This window comes from Anas acuta, chromosome 2 (assembly GCF_963932015.1).
Source record: "Anas acuta chromosome 2, bAnaAcu1.1, whole genome shotgun sequence".
NCBI lineage: Eukaryota > Metazoa > Chordata > Aves > Anseriformes > Anatidae > Anas > Anas acuta.
Window position 1 is genome coordinate 146,140,589 of NC_088980.1, and position 20,320 is coordinate 146,160,908.

Sequence of the window (20,320 nt, forward strand, 5' to 3'; positions counted from 1 at the left end):
GTGGTACTTTAAGGAAACTTTTGTTCCAGAAGAGACTCGATAGGCCTCCACAGATCTGTGCAGTTTCTTTGAACCCACCTCTCATCAAAACACAGACCTTTGAAAATGTTGACTTGCATTAACTATTCTTTCTGCCTTTACTTTTAAAAGCGAGGCAGTCCCTATAGCTTTATTTAGAAATCACCCATCATTAGTAACCACAATCATTTAGTAGACATATTTACAAGGTAAGTGACAGTGGGAAGTAATTAAGTTTAATATAAATCACACTCAATTTCAGATCTGCATGCTTCAAAATAATAATTAATAGAAACTGCAGCTTCTATAAAAAGGTACAGTATTTATAGCTGTGTCTTCTTTCTTTTCCAGCTAAATGCATTGACTCTAGCGGAGATTAAAATCCCCTGTCTGTTCATCTTCCTTGTTTCAAAGTCATTTTCTACCTGTGGTGCACTTCATTGTGAATTATCCACTGCTTTTATTCTTTGTGGGCAGATTTTGCCTCTTAAGTTGATGAGGAGAGTAGCAGGGGAAGAGTTTAGCATTGTCCAAAACGGTATTTTAAATGTATATAACTTGAGCTGTGGCTTTTTGCTCAATCCGTGTTTTACAGATCAGTGCTTAATGGCGTGTGCTTTGTTTCACAGGTGTCATGCAGCTGATGGGTCTGCTGTTGGAGCTGATGGTCACAGCCAGGACTGAAATCCTTTATTAAACAAAACAGTCAAGTAATCCGGGAAGGTTGGAGCCATTTGCAAGATCTTTTGAGTTTATTGCTCACCCTGCCAAAAAAAAAGTCACCATTTGGGACCACAGCCTGCTGCAAACAGCTGCCATGGCTAGCAAAAGAAAGTCAACAACTCCCTGTATGGTGCGAACTTCTGAAGTGGTGGAACAGGAAGTCACAGAGCGAGTAGAAACTCCTAAAGAGAAGGGGGCTGGCACACCGCAGCAGGACGCTAAAAAACCTTGGCCTTCAGAAAGCTCAGTAAAAGATTGTGAAGTGGTCGAGGCAAAGCCCCCAGCTGAAAATCAGTCTAAGAAACCCCAGGGTGGTTATGAGTGTAAATACTGCCCTTACTCTACACAAAACTTAAATGAATTTACAGAGCATGTTGACACTCAGCATCCAAATGTCATTCTCAACCCCCTGTATGTGTGTGCCGAATGCAATTTCACAACCAAAAAATACGATTCTTTATCTGACCACAACACAAAATACCACCCAGGAGAGAGTAACTTTAAACTGAAATTAATTAAACGCAATAACCAGACTGTTTTAGAGCAGTCCATTGAGACCACCACTAACGATGTCACTGTCACGAGCAGTGGGCTAGAAAATGCAGAGTGTGAGGATTCGCTTCATGGGGGAATTAGTGTGAGTAAAACGCCGATGATGAAATTGGGAAAGCCTAAAGGGGAAACCAAAAAGGGTCCCAAAAAGCCTGAAGAAGGAGTTACGGAAAACCACGTGGATGGTGCTCTCCCCCGCATCATAACCGAAGCCACTGAAGCGATTGCTTGTATAAACGGAGACCTCCTCCATGACGTGTTAGCTCATGTTATGCCCTCTGTACAGCTACCACCAAATATTAACCTTGTCCCCAAGGTCCCGGTACCTCTGAATAGTACCAAATACAACTCTGCACTGGACACTAACGCAACCATGATCAACTCCTTTAATAAATTCCCTTACCCGACGCAAGCAGAATTGTCATGGTTGACAGCAGCCTCAAAACATCCAGAAGAACAGATCCGAATCTGGTTCGCTACGCAACGTTTGAAGCACGGCATCAGCTGGTCTCCTGAAGAAGTGGAGGAGGCGAGAAAGAAGATGTTCAACGGTACTATCCAGGCAGTTCCCCAAACCATCACCGTCCTGCCAGCTCCTTTGGCAACGGCGAAAATCCCCCCTCCCATCATCCAGACAGCTTTGCCCTGTCAGATACTGGGCCAGACAGGCCTGGTTTTAACCCCTGTGTCGAACGGTTCAGCAGTTTCCTGTTCACCAATTACGCTTGCTGTTGCCCCAAACCAGGGGCAAAAGAGGACGATACAGACCCTAGCAAGTGTCCCGGAGGCCAAGCGTCCTCACGTAGTTCAGGTGCCCGAGAGCCCTGCCAAGCTGACCGCCGTACCGCTGACGCCAGCCAGCGAGCGAAAAAAGACGAAGGAGCAGATAGCGGAGCTGAAGGCCAGCTTCATAGCAAGCCAGTTCCCCGACGACACAGAAGTCTACCGGCTGATAGAGGCAACGGGTCTCTCCCGGAGTGAGATCAAGAAGTGGTTCAGCGACCACAGGTATCGAAGGCAGAGGGGCATCGTGCACGTCACCGGCGATGCTTTAGGGAAAGATCAAATAGCGCCTTCACTGGGTCGGCACGGCCGCTCGTTCCACCCGTATGCAGATTTTGCACCCCAGAAGTTCAAAGAGAAAACCCAGGAGCAGCTTAGGGCCCTTGAGGAGAGCTTCCTGCGATGCTCTTTTCCAACCCAAGGAGAATTGGACAGGCTTCGAGTGGAGACTAAGCTGAGCAGGAGGGAGATTGATTCGTGGTTCTCTGAGCGGAGAAAGATACGGGACAGCATGGAGCAAGCTGTCTTGGACTCGATGGGATCATACAGAAAAATTAAAGAACAAGGAACTCCCAATGGTGCAATAAGCCAAGCAGAACTGCTGAATAGCTCCCAGCTCCCCGGTGCTTTGTCTGGGTCCTCTGCCACGTTTAAGAAAACCCAGGAGCAGATTCATCTACTGAAAAGCACATTTGCAAGAACTCAGTGGCCATCACCCCAGGAGTATGACCAGTTAGCATCTCAGACCGGGCTCACAAGAACTGAAATAGTTCGCTGGTTCAAGGAAAACCGGTCTTCGCTAAGAACGGGGTCGCTTAAATGGATTGACCAGTACCAGCAGCAGTACGCTGCTGATGGCCATAACGAGCAAAACCAGAAAAAGGGATCAAAACTCACTGAGAGTCCAAAGAATGGGAGCGAGGTGTCCCGGCAGCATTACCAGGAGCACAAAAAGCTGAACGAAGAGAACGCGGGGAAAACGGTGGTGAGGGCAAAAAGGGACTGCGAGCCACTGAAAGACTCTTTGTTGGGGAACCAAGCGGAGGGTGCGGAGAGGCTGGAGTGCAACAGCCACGACGGCCACGGCAGCGAGGAGAACGAGGAGCCGGCCGAGGTCAACTGGGTGGAGGTGACGGTGGGTGAGGATGACGCCGCGTCGGACTGTACGGACAGCTGGAGCCAGGCGGCGCCCGAAGGCCAGGCGGAGCTGGCGGACTTTGACTCTGAAAGTATATCGGGAGACAATGCCCACGTATAGACAGGTAATGCTGGTGGTGCCTTGCTTCTCAGGGCCGGCCTCAGGCTGGGTGTGTTTCCAGCATCTCCTAGCTCCTTTTCAGTGCAAATTCCCCAAAAAACGTCCCTGCTGGGTCCTGGTGCCTGCTGGATGCCTGAGCAGAAGGGAGAGCTGTCCTGGTTATAAATTGAAGCAGCTGCTTGCTAGGGAGGGGTTAGTGCTGTGCGCCAGGTTTCTCCTTTCATTTTGGGTCAACTCCCGTTTAAGGGCTTTTTTTTTTTTTAATTTTATTTTTTTTTCCAGTAAGTGCTTAAACCCTGAACTTCTGCCTTCAAATGACCCGTGTAACCTCTGCAGAGCCTGATGTAAAACACACCAGTGGAGCCATGCAAAGAAATAATAGGTGATACTAGTTCCCAATAGCCCTTTTGCTAACAGATCACTGATCTCCCACGGACAGAGGCTGCAGCGCCTGGTTTTGCACCCCGGGTCCTTCCTTTGCAGCAGAATAAAAGCTCTCTGCGGGAAGGGCCCGGGTCAGCGATGCTTCTTTATGCAACAGCAAGCACAAAATGCTGTGGGGCCTCAAGCGGCTCATGTAAATGTGCTCTCTTCCTCTTGCAGGTGAGAACTGTCTCCAGCCCTGCTTTGTTCTGCTTGCTCACTGTAGAGGCTTAGGAAATGCTCCAGACTAAGCTGTGTGGGTGTTTTAGCAGCTCTTCTTCACAGGATCCTGAATTTAAAAGCAAGCTGCAGGGTCTTTTCTTAAGGGGGCTGGGGGTTATGTGAGCTTTCACAACGTGAGAGGATGTGTTGTTTGGAGACCTGAGGCCTGTTTCTGATCACAGTTACACAGGTATAAATGTGGAGCAAGCTCTGTCAGGGTTTCCTGACTTGCGTGTTGAGTTCCCCAGAGCCTTTAATGTGCTGTGCATGGCACAGCCGAGACCAGAGCCCGTCTTTCCTGAGCTGGAGTCTCCTTACACTACAATTTACCCAACAGAAAGCACAGCACCACTCACTAACAATTAGAGAACTTGGATTTTAGAAATAATTAATTCTGCTAGGCACTTTCTCTGAGTTTATAAAGGGTTTCCAACCCTGCAGTGGTTGCATTTTGAACTATAGTTTGGGAATTCGAGAAATGTCACTGTGTCCACGAAATATTTTAAAACTCCAGGCTGCGATACAAAACTGTCCTGGGCTGTGCTTGCAGCAGCTGCTGGCTGGGGGTGTGAGGAGCAGGTTGTGGCAAACACAGAGGTGGGAGGGGGACAGGCTGGGGACGTCACCTGGAGCTTCTCTGGCTGCTGCAAAGGCACATGGGGGTGCCACGGCCAGGCAGCCACGTAGGAAACCAGACCCAGCATCTGATCTGGTATTTAAAATCCAATGAGCAATGAAAAATTGCTCCGTGGGGCTTATATTTTTCTGTCAGGGTTTGTCGTTCCAGATCATTTTGGTGTTCCAGCTATAAACACGTACCCTAATGTAACCAAAGAGAGGGAAAAACCCAGAGCCTTTCTCTCTTTCGTTCCACATCGTCTTCCCAGCACATCTCAGCCCAGAAGTGCCAGTGCCTGGGTGGGAGGCGTTGTCACAGCCGTGGTGGCATGAAAGCTGGGAGCTTTATCCCTTGCACTGATGGGACCCGTGGAAAAATCCTGGCTTCTTTTTCCTTGAGGATAAACTGTCGCTCATATTTTTGTGAAGCCTGCTTATCTTGTTTGATTTTGAACTGAGACTTGGGAGTTGAACTAGCAAGGTGTTATCTGAGGTGACACCCAGGGTATGACTCAAAAGCAAAGACCGTGTGAGACCTGACGGTGAGCTTGTTTCTGCTTGTTCTCATGTAAAAGTCTGATTCTTCCTAACGCTGCAGCCCTCGGTACCTTCGAGGGGCCGTGTCACCATCCTGGCTGCACACAGGAGATGCTGCCAAGCGCTGAATTGCTGACAAGGGACTTTTCCTCCTCTTGGCGCTTGCACAGCTGCAGTGATGATGTGAAACTTTCACTGCTGCACTTTGTGCAGAAACGTGCTCCTTTGATACTCACGCTGTTGCTATTTTCTCAGCCTGACAGGAGCACTTTAAAGTGAACATTTTTCGGCGCTCAGTCTCCATACTTCTGTTGTTGCCTGAACTTCTGTGCAGCTTCTGCAAAACTTGCAATGCTGCAGAACTTCTCAGATCCCTCTTTGCCTCCCCCAGGTAGTTTTGTAAGTTCCTGAAACCATTAGGGAGCATTTGTATTACAGCCTTGATGGACCTGATGCCTTAGAAAATGGGTTCTTCAAAACTGATGCATTTTCAGTTGCTTCTGCCGGACTTTCATGGCCTCCTGACCACACCATCCACAGGCTAATGGGGTCTGTTATAAAGCCTGTTTCTGCCTATCTGAAACTTTTGCCAAAAATCAGATGAATTCCACAAAGCAGAGTCAGGGTTCCTTGAACACTGCCTCAAGGCCTGTCCCCATAAGACACCTTCGGGATGCTGAGTGGCTGCTGCACGGCCTCACTAAAAATGCCCCGGACGCTGCGTGACAAAGCCTCACATCCCTCATTTATCAGCACAGCCTGAGCTCCCTGTCCATCCGTGGCGAGATTCCTGCCTTCCGACAGCGAGGGTCAAAAACAGATCTCTTGTCACCACTTGCACAAGCCTGACGCACAGAAATCCACCTCAAATTAAATGCAGCACATCACGGCTCAGCCCCAGGCGCAGAGCATGCCGGAGCAGCTGCCAGCCTCACAGCTTTATCTCCCCGGAGGGGTTTCCCAAGATTTCCTCAGACCAGAGCTTTTGTCTTTTCTCAGAAATGTACTATTTTTTCCCCCCCACCACCACCTTCTCCACCAAAAACTTTCTGTTTCAGGGTTGCTCTCGCAACCTCCATTTCAGGCCCGAAGGCCTTCTACTGAGGTAGAAGATGCTCTCGAGGGCCACGAGCACTCCCTGGGGGTCACTGTGCTGCCCTTCCACAGCCCAGGGAGCTCTTCCGAGATGGGCTGAAGGCCAAGATCTGGGAGGTGGTCACCAAAAGGCCCCAGAGAAGCCAGGCCTTGCTTGCTGCATGGTGCTGAGCATCAGCAGCCATCTGGGCCCTCCCAGTGTCCTCAGCTCCTTTCACACCACGGTGGGAGCTGGGATCAGTCGGATGCTGGTGGCCCAGCACATTCCTCAGTGTCTGAGACTGCTGAAAGCTTCCAGCACCGGGGTTTCCCTTCCTTTCTGTTCAAGTTCTCATTTTTCTTGTGGTTTGGTGCTCTATCCATGAAGCTGGCTGCAGTGCCTGCTGCTGACGGTGGGATCCACGGCCCCCGTCCTGAAGGCGGTGTGGGACTTCCCAGCGGTTTTTACAGAACCGAAGCATTTCAGGGACTCATCATTTCCCCTAAAACCAGCTGTGTTGGAGACCCAGCAATGAAGGACTTCAGAGGGAGAAGCAAAACCCAAAGCAGCAATTACAGATTTGCAGTGCTTTAGAAAGCACAGAGGGGTTGTCTGAGGAAAGGCTGCAGGGACAAGGAAGATTTTCTTTTTATGTTGGCTCAAGCTTAGCTTTCTGAGGTGCAGATGCCAGACAGAGCTCAGTGCCTCTGTGGGAAATGACAGAGTCAGTAGCAACGTTCATAAAAGGTGTGAAATAAAGGTTGTGGTGAGCTTTGGGGCAGGAGAAACCACCCCATGCTGCCGCCTGCAGCTGCAGCCTGAGTCGGTGCTCACACTTCTTGCACTCTCACGCTTCACTCGTGGGGAAAACCACGCTGGAAGTCATCCCTGTAGGGCTGGCATCCCTCTAGGGCTGACATCCCTTGCCATCTCCCTGTAGGAGAGCCCTCACCCTGTGCCCCCATCTGTTCACAGGGCCGTGTGGAGGCAGGCAGATGTTTGAGGGCTGGTTTCGAGTTTGAGTAATTCTTTGCTAAATTCGTGCCATATAATGAGAGGATTTGCTGGGGAAGAAAGGCCTGAAGTCTCCTTGCCTTCAGCTCTGTCTCTCCTATGGTCACAAAGCAGCTGCCCCAGCCCTCGAGTGTCACCCACGAGCCGGTGCAGGCTCTGCCCGAGGTGTTTGCAGCAGCGAGCGATCGGTGAGAGTCGAGGCCGGGCTGTTTGTCCCCATCAGCAGTCTGTAGGGGGGAATTAGCTGGGTGTCAGGCACAACAGAACAAATCTGGCCCCCTGCTGCAGCATCAGTGATAGGGACAGGCTTCAGGGGATGGTTAATACCAAATGCAGCGCCACGGCAACTGCAGGGATGTAAATCGGGTGCTGCATTAGTCAACAGCCCAAGTATCTCTTTGTGATGTCTTTAAAAGTAATATGTTTCTTCTTTAATTTTTGCAGGGGTACTCATCAGCTGCGCTGTCCTGACAATGAAGGGGAATTCTGCCTGAAAATAGAGCAAAAATCTATTTTCCTGCCTGGGGTGAGAGAGAGTGTGTTGCAACTCCAAGTCTCAAACCGTGCTCGCGGAGGCACGGTGAGAAATACTCTAGTGGAGCACCGTCATGGGGTTGTTTATAGTGCCAAAGTCCTACTACTGCATTGGAAAGGAAAAGGAAGAAAGAAAAAAGGGTCCTTGTATATAGGGTTCTCCTTCGCTTCTCTCCCACCCACTTTCCTGCCCATCCTCTTCCTGTACTGGAACAGATTTGTATGACGTGGAAATTTTGTTAACTTTTTAATAGGTGCAAGTTGTTCTTGCATATAATGCCATGGCAAAATTTTAGGGTTGGTTTGGGGGGAGGGAGGCGTCTTTTGTGGGGAGGGGGGAGAGGAGATTTTTTTCTGAATCACTGAATCACAAAACAGCCGAGGTTGGCAGGGCCCCCTGGGGTCCACCTGGTCCCCCCCTTAAGCAGGGAGACCCAGAGCAGGGTGCCCAGGGCCACGTCCACGCGGCTTCTGAAGATCTCCAAGGGAGACCTACAACCTCTCGGAAGCATTTGAAGAAAGATTTGCAATTTTTGGAATCTCTTTGGTGCCGATCGACATCCGATCCCAGATTCCCACCCCGGCAGCCGTTTACATTTCAGCCCACGCAATGCAGTTTGGGTTTGGGGAGGGGCGGTCTGGCTTGGTTGGGGCTTTGGATTTTTTTCCCTGTTGTTTTGACTTTTTTGTTTTGTTTTGTTTTATGGCCATCTTCTACTGGTTGAAGTATTTAAATCTCTGCTTTCCTGTGCTCCTATGAAGCGAGTCTTCTCCAGCTCCTCACTTTTCCCAAACGAGGCCACTCCGTGGGTCTCTGACGATCTTTGCTACAATGCCTTTTTTTTTTTTTTTCCTTCCTGTTTGTTTGGTTTTAGCACTTTTTGTTTGAACACGCAGTGCAACCCCCGGAGGGGTTGGAGTGAGAAAATGAAGATGCTTCGTAATCTGAACTTGTTTGCGTTTCTTGGGCTGGTACAGGGACGGACAGCACGACCACGAGGCTGTCCGCCAGCTTTAGATGTTGCAGCGCACAACAGAAATTCCTGATTAACCCTTGCCACTAAATTCTTAGATCAGTTCTAGATTCCTGAGTGCACTTTTTTCAAGTCCTGCTAATTTTCCTTTGTGCGGGGTGTCTGTACAGGCGGGTGTGAGGAGAAAGAGGAGGGAGAGCGGGAGCGTGCGTGCGGGAGCGGGTGCAGGAGCCGGCCGCTGGGTTTCTCGGACCAGCCGCGTTTTGAAACCTTCCCCATATTTCAGTACACTGCACAAACACAATGCTAGGGAGTTTGAATAAATCCAATTTTTCTAACTTGTTGCTCATTTGTTGTAACTCAATAAAACAAAAGCTAGACATTTTGGTAACCTTTTTCTTGTCTCTTTTTTCTTTTTTTCTCTTAATGAAAAACAAAGCTCGGCCGCCGCCAGCGCCGCGTTGTGCAGAGGAGCTCGGGGGCTTCAGAGCTGCGATTAGGGTTGGAACAGGTTTTGCAGTAATCGGCTTGGCAAACGCTAACCAGATCAAAATGAGCAGCTCAGTCCACTACTGGTTTTTATGTTCCTGGTGTCAGATGGTTTTACACCACGTGAGGGGGTCAGATAGTGCCTGGGAATGGGGAACCCTGCCCCATGCATGGGGCATGCGTGGATTTAGGGCTACCTTTATATTGGTTGTCCTTACAACCTGAAGAAGGAAGGAAGGAAGGAAGGAAGGAAGGAAGGAAGGAAGGAAGGAAGGAAGGAAGGAAGGAAGGAAGGAAGGAAGGAAGGAAGGAAGGAAGGAAGGAAGGAGGGAAGGAAGGAGGGAAGGAAGGAGGGAAGGAAGGAAGGAAGGAGGGAAGGAAGGAAGGAAGGAAGGAAGGAAGGAAGGAAGGAAGGAAGGAAGGAAGGAAGGAAGGAAGGAAGGAAGGAAGGAAGGAAGGAAGGAAGGAAGGAAGGAAGGAAGGAAGGAAGGAAGGAAGGAAGGACACCTTCCACATGACTCACCAACACAGAGCTATTTTTATTAATAGTCTGCACAATATTTAAGCACCAAGGGAAGTTTACAGTAAGTAGCGGGGAGGACTCGGTGACTTTTCCTACAATAAAGCTGTCCAGGACATTGCTGCAAGGGGCTGAACCAGCACCCACCTCCCTCTGGGGCTGGGCACTGCAGTGGCTGCGCTCACCCTGATCCTACACCAAAATCTGATGGCAAAAGGTACAGAAACCACCCCAGCTGCTCTTCCAGCCTGTTGGTGAGCACCAACATGGGCTGTGCCAGTGACCACGACAGCACACGAGGCTGCATGGGGCGATGCTGCCTGTGTGGAGCCAGATGTCCCGTGCAGCCCCTTCTGTCCCCCCTGCATGGGCTGTCGGATGGCTGGATGTGTGTGTCAGGAGGCAACATGTCTGATGGCTTTCCTCCAGGGCTGCAAACTTGTAACTGAAGCTAATTGCCACTTCTGCCTGCTTTGCTTACATGAAAGGATGCTAATATTTTAATTGCCCTTGTGCACAGTTTTTAACAGCCACTTGGCAGCTTAATATTCCAGTTTGTGTCTCTTCTGGCTGATGTGCGTGTAAGTATGTGTGTCTGGAGTGCTGACCTACTTTGTTTAGCTAGCAGCACTCCCGTGGCTCTCGGGAGTTTTCGGCAGAACAAGACCCACCTGGGTTGCCTGTATTTGCACAGCACCAGCCGCCGAGGGACTGGGGACTGGGGCTCTGCAGGATCGCTGCAATTCACCCAGAACAATAGCAGCAGCCCCGGAGTTTGTTATTGCGGAGTTAATAAAGCCAAAGCTCTCCCAGAGCAAACAAACGTGCTTGCAGAAGAGCGGCAGGGCTTTGCCAGCCCCGGCCGGGAGTGTCAGGAGCACGGCCACGGGTTGAGGATGGGAGCAAGCCTCCAAATGCGAAGGTTCCTCTTGGAAAACCAACCCCATTTCCTTTTTTACACAAAAACATCCCAGTGCCACACAAAGGTTGCTTTAGCAGGGCTGCCTGAGCAAGTTTGCAGAGAGGGCACTGCAAGCAGGCTTTGCTGTCATTAATAACGACACGGTGACTGCAGCTCCAGGAGAGGCCAAGTGGCGAGGCACAATCAGGACGTTGTTCATGCTCCGCCGTGATCGGGGACGTCCTTGGGCACGGGGTTTCACTGTGCATGGATGCGAGCAGGCTGCTGATGCTGACTGTCCCCGTGCACAGCTCCACGGCCTGTCTAGGGCAGGCACTTGTGCAATACTTTTTTTTAAAAAAAATACTGCTTGGGGAAAATAAAAAAAAATCCATCACAAGGATCCAGGAACAAGTTGAATTAGGTGCCCTGTGCTTTCCTAATTTAGTCTGCTTGTGGATGACAAGCTGACAAGAGGATGGTTTTTGGTTACATGCACACATGGCCTGGTCCATGAGCTGATCAGTAAATGAGACTCCATTTGCTTCTTGCTGTCGTTATTCAGGCCTTGCTTAGAAAAATAGATTTCTTTAATTTTATTTTTTTTTCTCTAACTGATGTCTCAGCAGCTCAGGACTCCACCACCATTAAAGAGCTTCCAGAATAACTTGCAGCAGTAGGACTGGGCCTTGATCCCCCTCGTAGTGTGGAAGCTGAAGCACAGACATTTCCAGGTCCCCCCAGTACTAGAACGTGATTGAAAGCAGCCAAGGACTGCAGGTGTTTTTGCTGGCTTGGCCTTTTCTAGCCCTTTTAATGTACAACAGGGGGTTACCGCTGATCCTGGCTGCACCTCAAGCTCCCACCTTGCCTGCAAAACAAATCCTAGATGTTCACAGCCAGCACCCAAGGAGCATCTCACCGAAGGATGAGCTGCCACGAGTTTGATGCCAAACTGCCACCACTGCCAGGTGGAAGGTGTGAAGACCAGAGTCCACCTTCTTCTTCTTGGCATTTCTTCCTCGCCAGCAGCCCTGCTGTTCTGGCTGGGCAGGAGGACCAAAACCAGCCAAGTTTCATCTTCTGCACCAGCTCTCAGCAAAGCAGTCATGGGACAGCTCTGCCTGAGAAAACCAGAAGCCAAACTGGAATAATTTGGGGATGTTGGCAGGAGTCCATGGGACAATGGTGACCAGAATGCATGAGGAGCCCAATAAGGAGTTGGCCACACAAACTCCCCTGTCAACACATGCCACAAAATCCCTGACAATCCAGCATATGCTCAGCCATATAACCCATAGGAACTTGTTGTTGCTACCAGTGGCTTATAATTTGACCAAATTTGGATGTATTTTGCTAGGGATGATGAAAAGCAGCAGTGGTACAGGCTCTTCTCCTCCTAATGTCCTTTCCCTGAAGGGCACTAGAGCTTTCCTAAATCAACGCCCCCAGAAGTTTTTCATGGGAGCAGAATTTATTACTCCGATTTTATGGAAGCAATTGAGCGTTTTTTGGCTGAAATCTTCCATGTGTCAAAATTAATTAATTAACAAACACTTGATTTGGAGACTGGGCAGGGAAATCCCTATCCCAGAGTTACCAGCAGCCGGTTTTCTTGCTGGAGGGAGCACGGATCAGGTGCTGGGAACATCTCCTTTGCGATGATGCCGAAACCCACCCAGAGCAGCCCCACGCTGCCCTTCCCCATTCTGCTCACTGCGATGCCAAGCCCATGGCATCCTCCAGCCCCTGTCTGTCCTGCTCCCGGAGGAATTAAATTTTCCCTTATTTTTGCAGAATGCGTGCATATATTCGTTAAGTACATTGTGAATTCATCCAAGCATAACAACGCCAGTTTTAAGTTTTGCCCTGAATCTGCACACTGATTGGATTTCAAACACCCAAAGACTGGATTTTGTAGTTTTTGGAAGTTCTGCCTAAAATCGATGAATTTAACACCTCTCACCTTCTGCTGAGGGCCATCCTTGGGCAGCCACCAAAGCTCTGCTGACACACACAGCAAGGCTGCGATGTGCCCCCAGGCATCACTGGCCCCAGCAATCGCTTGTGACACATTTTGTTGGCACACGTCGTGCAGGAGAGCTCAGGAAACACAGTCCCATCTGCTACCCACAGAGCCGAGAACTTCAGAGGGAGGAAAGTTTCAGAGCAGAAATCTCAGCGTGTAAGTCTCTCCGCAGCCTAAATTATATTGCTTTTCACAAAGCCATTACTTATATATAAAAAACTCATCTTGCAGCCAAGTTGTTCCAGGGGGGCTGTCCCAGTGCCTGACTGCTCTTTCTGAGCAGAAATGTCTCCTCATTTCCAACCTGAACCTCCACGGCACAACTTGAGGCCCTTCCCTCTGCTCCTATCACTGAGGCCGACCCCCAGCTCCCCACAGCTTCCTTTCAGGCAGTTGCAGAGAGCAATGAGGCCTCCCCTGAGCCTCCTCTTCCCCACACCAACCACCCCCAGCTCCCTCAGCCGCTCCTCACAGGACTTGTGCCCCAGGCCCTTCCCCAGCTTCGTAGCCCTGCTCTGGACATACTCCAGGGCCTCGATGTCCTTCTGGGACTCAGGGGCCCAAAGCTGAGCACAGCACTCAAGGGGCGGCCTCACCAGAGCACAGTATGGGGGAACAATCACCTCCCTGCTCCTGCTGGCTACAAGTACCAAAAAGAGACAGTATCACCTGGGAGAGACAGAATTAATTACAAAGGCACATACAGCAATATTACAGAAGTCAGCTTGGTAACTGGATAGCAAGGAAAGTGTACGCCAGTGATGGAAAGGAAGCTTTTTTTAATCTCCTGAAGAAAAAGAGGCCTAAGGCTGTGGAGATGAGTGAAGTGGAGCACGTTGGTGGTCATTTGATTGGTAACTAATGGAAAGCTACAAGTGGGGCCTACAGGCCTTGAATGTAATTCTGAAAATATTCATAGTACAGCAGGAAAAGGGAATGGTGGCACAAGCTTCAGCGATGATGGGGATGAGGGGGAATCATCAGCCCCGAACACCCAGTTGGACTGCAGAAAGCCACAGTGGGGTTTTCTCCGTGTTTTTACTGCCATCAGACTTGCTCCAAAACAGTAGCTCTAAAGTATTACAGTCCTCTTCATTTAAGTGTCCTGTAAAAACCACACCAAGAGCAAACTGGCTCAGGCAAAGTAAATGGGGTGTCTGTGAAACTTCTTAATGCACAAAATCATCCTCTCCATACACAGACGATGGCAAGCTGGACATCTCCCTTCACCGGAGTTGGCTGCAGCTCCAACCTGTGATCCACATCCTCCTGCCTCACCTGATGGGTCACGTTTGCCCCTCAGAGGTTTAGGTTCAGCTTCCCCAAGCCCACCTCAAGCTGACCAGAGGATGTTGAGCAAGGAAACTGGCTCTGGAAAACCACGGAGGCCTGCTGGAATTAAAATTAGCACTATATTTAATCAGGTGATGCCATTCTTACTTGTGACACATGCAGAAATAAAGAGTGCACAGAGGCATTGAGCAAGGTGGGCAGTGCTAAGAGGGGGCACACCTGGAGCAGCAGCAGCAGCGAGAGGATGCCAGGATGATCCTGGCACCACAACAGCTATGGAGAATATACTCCAAGTTAGGGGAGCCCAGCTCCAAACCTTTTCTCCAGCCCAGCTTCAGCTGCCACCAGGCTTGAACCAAAGCTGGAGGCAATAACGTGGGCAGGGAGCACCCAAGCCTATGGGGTTTTTGCTGCATGCTGCTGCCAGAGCCCAGGTGAACAGCCCAGAGCCAGAAGCCCCAGCCAACCCCTGTCCCAGCACCTCAGCAGCAGTGTGCTGCAAGGCTCCCTAGCAGGGATTTAAACAAAAGGAATTTTAATCTTTTTTTTTTTTTTTTTAATGAATGCCAGTGTTTGAAAGGGGGAGGGGGGAGAAGATGGAAATTTTAACATGAAGCCACATGCTGAAGGTCACAGAAAGGCAAGGCAGACATTGTCTCCAGTAGTATTAAAAGGAAGACCAACCCTGCTGTGTCAGAGAGAAAGAAAAAAAAAATAAAGAATGCTTCTTTTGATTGGAAAGAAAGTTTCTCCATGCCCAGTTGTGGTGCAGCATTGCACAACGGAGACTGCTGTGGCTGGGAGCAAGGAGAATTAATTACTTTGCTTTCTGAAGCATGTGCGGCTCTGCGCCGCCGTGCCAGCTTCAGGAACGATAAGCACTCACCCAAAGAGCATGGGGAATTTTTTTTCCTGGTGTGAGTTGTTTTGCCGGGCTAAATCACAGGAGGCTGCTGAGCTTTTTGCTTTGTTTTCTTCACACTTGGCCTAAGCTTGAACCTGGGGAGCACCAGTTTTGTGTCGGCCGAGGGAAGGGAACTGGCCCGAGCGCCCACGTCTGCCGGGAGGCGCGGCGGTGTAATTGCGTTAGGCAGCAGCCCGTAGCGCTGGCAGATGACAGCACCTCGTCACAGGCAGGGTCGTGACGAATGCAAATTTCTCTGTGGCCCACCTACTCTCTCTGTGGGTTTTGCTTTCAAGGGCATTCCAGCATCCAAACAAAGCCGGACCACGTCTCTCCCCAAGCGAGCAGGCGGTGGGGCGGTGGCACTGAAGGATGGCTCCAGTGCTTTGTCCTCAGCTGCGCCGCGGCAAGTCGTGTTGCAGAACGGGCTTATTGATGGCATGCCTGGCCTTTCAGGGCTTTGAATTGTTTCCTTGAGTCTCTCGCTCACGTTTTTCATTTCGAAGGAGATTTTTTATACAAGCGACTGGGGAACTGAAGTCATACAGGTTGCTGAAGCTTTCCTCCTCTGCTCGCAAACAACTTCCAGGTGTCCCTTGGCAGGAGAAAAATGGTTTCACCCAGTGAAAGCACCACCCACCAGTTCAGGAGAACTGCAGATGCTGCCGCACTGACCTTCAACAAGCAAAATCACACAGCGTGTGCATTTTCACCGTAGTGTTGACACCCCTTTGAAAAAGAGTGATTCCCACCTCTCCCAATGCCACTGCTTATGGCCATCTGCGGCCTCAGCGTGCCAGAACTGCAGCTCCTAGGTCTGCTCTTCATCCCAATTTCGTGACAAAAGCTGCTGATTTACCTACGCTGTTGCAAAAGAACTGAAGGATGCAGGCATGGGGCGGTTTTTACATCAACAGCTCCTGCCGACCCGTTAGCAGACTCTTGCAGCAACACACGGCGAGCCTCCTCCTAGAGCTCTCAGAAGTGGTAGAGCCAAAACTGATGTCTCCTCAGCAACCTGCACTCACGTTCTTAGTTCATGCTTAAAAAAAAATAAATAAATAAATAAATGAAAGCTGTTACAAGCACAAGATTAAATAGAAGAGCTATTCAGAGCTTATCAGGCTTTCACCATCCATTTCTCGATGAAAGCTAGATCTGCCCTACTTCCCATGCCTTGCAGAACCAATTTTAATTTGCTGCTCCTGAACGACAGCCATCGGTACCTCGACAAGCCAAGACACAAACTCTTGGGCAAGGCAGATCAGCACTTTTCTGGATTTACGTTCTCCCTGAATTACCATACACAAGTAACAATTTCTCTGTTGGCACTTCTGCTTGTTCAACACTAGATTAATGCTTCAAATATGATCCAGACTACACGCTTCTTAAAACCATCACCTCTCAGTTTCCAAAACAGATATACAGGGACTGGGGAGGGAAATTATGCCCACATCCTATCTGCTGCCGCTGCTATTCAAAGCTAGATTACACCAATACACTTATTTCTTGTTCCCATTTCACCTGTGTTCACCAGCTCTTTAGCGGGGTTGCAGTACCAGTCCATGGCTGTTTTCCAGCACACACGCAGTAAAGCTGAAGCCTGACACACAGTGGCATTGTCAGAAATAAATGCAAGTCCACAGAACTGCCCTCATTTGGACAACAGCTTGAGATTTTAAGGTACACCTCTGGAAGAGGGAAAAATCAAAGCGATATAGGCGAGATAACCATTGAATGAGGAAGTGTCAGCCCTACTGATTTGGCCCACAGGCAAATTTAGCTTGAGTGAAAAAATAATAATAAAATAGTAGCAATACAACAAGGTAGAGATCCAGCACGAGTGACCTTGGCAGTGGCAATAACACCGAGGGAAAGGCCACCAACACGAAGGACATCCTGCTTCATGCCTGAGGGCACTTCCACAGCAGGGTGCTCCTCCCCAGCCCTGTGCCTACCCACTCCTACCCCACAGAAGCTCCCCCAGCAAATTAGCAGGAATAAGCCCCTCTCCATTGGTTAAAAACAAAGAAACAACCCAGATAAACGGAACTGAATTCCCTCTGGCTTTCCAGCTGCGGAGGCATCAAGACTTGGATACCCTGCCCTGAGGTCAGAGGTGTTACCTTGGCAATTACATGGACACAATTGCTTTCCTGCCCCCCTTTTTCCTAGGTTCTTCCTAGTTTCCTTCCCTGTCAGCAACATGCCCACACATCCCTTGAAGATATTTAGTGTTTTTTTTTTTTTTTTCTCCTCTTTTTGAGCAGTGCAGCTAGGGGTCATTATTAATCACGCTGCTTTCCATTCTCCATTCTCCATTTCCCTGCTCATTGTCCCGTGCCGCTTGTTGAGAACCTTATCTTTATTAGCTGCTCTTATCACGACTCGATTACACATTACCAGAAACACTCCTTACTCAGCAGGATTTCCTCGGGATTGCATTGCTTTCGGCTTCAGAAAGCAGCTCTGTGGAGCGAGCCACTCCACCACAGCCAGCCCAGGAAGTTATTGATCTAATTTAAGATGCACAAGGGGACATGAAAAGCTGGAGGATGACTTTGAGGAACTGGCAGGAGCGGATTTAGAGGACAAAGCATTTCTATAGGGGAGGAAACGCATTAGCTTATGTTGTTTGCATTGGCATTCAATTATGGAGCAATTATTTGGCCTCGGTGAGCTGTGCTCTAATGGCAGCCACAGAGCTAAGATCCTGCAGCACGGGGATTGCATCCAGCTAAAACATCCCCCATCCACTTAGTTACTCAACCAAATAACACAGCTGTACGGCTAGTGTACCTGTCTGCTTCCAAGAAATCAGACTGATGCAGTTCTTAGGGATTTACTAGCACATCACCACACCACGTACTCTACTGATAGTAGAATTGAAGGGGAAAAAATCCCCTATCGCATTGCCCAGGGAAGTTAAAAGGCATCAACTCCTATCAATTTCTCTTGCTCCTTTATCCTTCCAATCCCCCGCCTCAAGTACATTACAGAGAATAAATGGTTTAAAAGGGCAGAGTGAGTGCAAGGGTGCAAGGAAAAATGCATTCTTAGAGGAAAAACTTTTCCTTAATGGATGTCTTTCTGAACCACAAAACCCCATCTCTTGCGAAGGCTCCATCCAAGGACTCCACAGCCTGGTGAACCCTCATGGTGCCAGGCACAGGGTAGGGGCAGGCAGCCCAGGCAAGATGTGGGCAGAGCTGGGTTTGTTTGATTGCTTCCCCTCCCACTTGGGCAGAATGGCACCATCATACCATTGCCATAGCCCTTCGGATCCCAAATCTCTGCCTACACACAGCTTCTAGGGCTGGCTCAGGAACGAGGAGAAGGTCCGGAGAATTCATTAGACACCCAGTTAACAGAGATGGAAAAAAAAAGGACACGAGTTTTTCTGGAAAAGAAGGAGCAAGCTCCCACAGCATATATAGAATTAGAGGACAATTTTTCTGAGTCCTACTCACCTTCATCAGACCATCTGAGAGACAGAGTTAGTGACAGCTGAAAAAGAGATGACCGTGAGCAAGGGAAGAGGTATTAAACTGGTTCTTCCCTGAAGAGGGCAAAAAAAAAAAAGTGACTGGTCATTTACTGCCTGCACAACAGGCACCAGAAGAAGCAAGAGAAGATTATAAATCGCTGTAAAATCAGTATTGCTCCTGGGCCCGTGATTTTAAGTATCAAGACAGCTTCTGAAAATGGTTTGAAGCTCTTCTTCATATACGCTGGCTGTCACAGCAGGCAATGGATGAAGAGTTCCTGTTACAACCTGCTCGGGCTCTGTAAATTGATGCAGATTCACATTTTGCAGGTGGAGCTGGTGATTGATCCGGTGATTCCTGAGAGAGCTCTTCCCTGCCACTGCAGAACCGGGCTCGGAGAAAGCACAGGGAGCGGGTGCAGGTTTGGTGGAGGAAGGCTGAGTCCATCCCTGCTCCTCCTCCAGTGCTACGCTAAAACATTTTCAGTTTAAAACAGTTTCAGATCACCAAGGGGAAAGGAAGATCTGAACGAAGCAATGCTGTACTCACTAAAACATACAGGAAAACTAAAAAGCAGATCACAACAACCCCGACAAGAGCAGCAGACCTGTTGGGAAGCTTCCACTAGGAATGCAGAACCGTCCCCTAGTCTTCTCCCCTCTCATGGGTGCAAAACGAACTTTTTCCTTAATCACCTGCTAGACTCCAACACTGAGCGATGCCAGTCAAGTCTCAATGAAGACAACCGCTCCCAAAGAGCCCTTCCAGTTGAAGTAGGTGAGGTTTTTTTCACTTTAAAATAAGCTGAGGGGTCTGCTAGGGTTAACTACAACTAGCCAAAAAAACAACTTGAAACCAGACTGAAGCATGACTACAAAGAAGCTTTCTACTTTTAACTAACCACTGTAAGGTGATGTGAACACCATAGGGTGAAGAGATTTACCTTTCCTTTACCTCTGAGCAGGCAACATCCTTACACCGCTGGTTACAATGCTCATTAATACAGGGATCTACTGATCACAGGGATCTACCCATTGTCCTTTAATCCATAGCAAGTTCAGGGACTGAACACATTTCTTTTAAGTGAATGCAAACATTCCCATGCAAGATGACAGCTTGCAGTGTTTTTGTTCTCAAATGCTACCTGCAGTTTCCAGGACCCCCATCACAAAGGACAACCATCTCACAGGTGGTGGTCTAAAGAAACTTGGCCTTAAGAGCTAATCTGAGGTCTAATGGCAGCTCCAAGTTCTGCTCACATTATATTTACTCTTCCTACATCGTGTTCCAGGTGATAAAGGGGTGAGCCACTGCTGCAAACAGCACTCCCTTCATCACCAAAGAAAGTGTGCTGGAAAAACATTAAGTCATCTTTCAATCTTTTCTGAAACGAAAGTCACCTTTCATCTTTTCAGTAATAAGAAAACAGCACATTGTCATCTTTTAGATGTATTTCTGGTTAATATGCACATCTTACATAATTAATTTCATTAATAAAACCACGATGATAGACTTGATACCGAATTTCGAGTCACATTGTTACTATCCATGGCAAAATAAGAACCTAGGGATGCACAAAACCAAAAGCTGTTTACTACTGCATGCAACAACAGCCCCAAGAGCATCTCCACCAAAATTAGTGCCCTGTCATACCATGGCAAGTACAAATTGATCAATCATCCTAATCCTAGCACAGAGAAGAATATGAATCATCTACCTTTTAAGTATGAAGAGCAGAAGTGAAGATATTAGGTGACCTGTCAGATCAGAAGCTTGAGACTAAATTAAGGTGCACCTCTTCAGCTCACTCCCTTAACTTACCAAGGCAATGTAGCCTGCCTCCCTGGTAAGGTAAAGACAGACAAACATTAAAACAACCTTACACTAAATTGCAAATATGCTACTCTGGAAGTTAAAGCCCCTCAGTTTTCCTCGGGTGGCACTCAGATGACAAGATGGGTCAAA

General features: G+C 48.9%; 1 protein-coding gene across 4 annotated transcripts in view; it reads left to right on the forward strand.

Moving 5' to 3' along the window:
- ZHX2 (zinc fingers and homeoboxes 2) overlaps positions 1 to 9,126 on the forward strand; it is a 68,319-nt gene extending 59,193 nt beyond the window's left edge. For all 4 annotated transcript variants that reach the window (XM_068672584.1, XM_068672581.1, XM_068672583.1 and 1 more), the window contains 2 exons: positions 648 to 3,338; positions 7,668 to 9,126. In XM_068672584.1, coding sequence (XP_068528685.1) covers positions 836 to 3,334 — 2,499 coding nt within the window. In that variant the 5' untranslated portion in view covers positions 648 to 835 and the 3' untranslated portion in view covers positions 3,335 to 3,338; positions 7,668 to 9,126. The remainder of the gene's footprint in view (positions 1 to 647; positions 3,339 to 7,667) is intronic.
- The last annotated feature ends 11,194 nt before the right edge of the window (positions 9,127 to 20,320 follow it).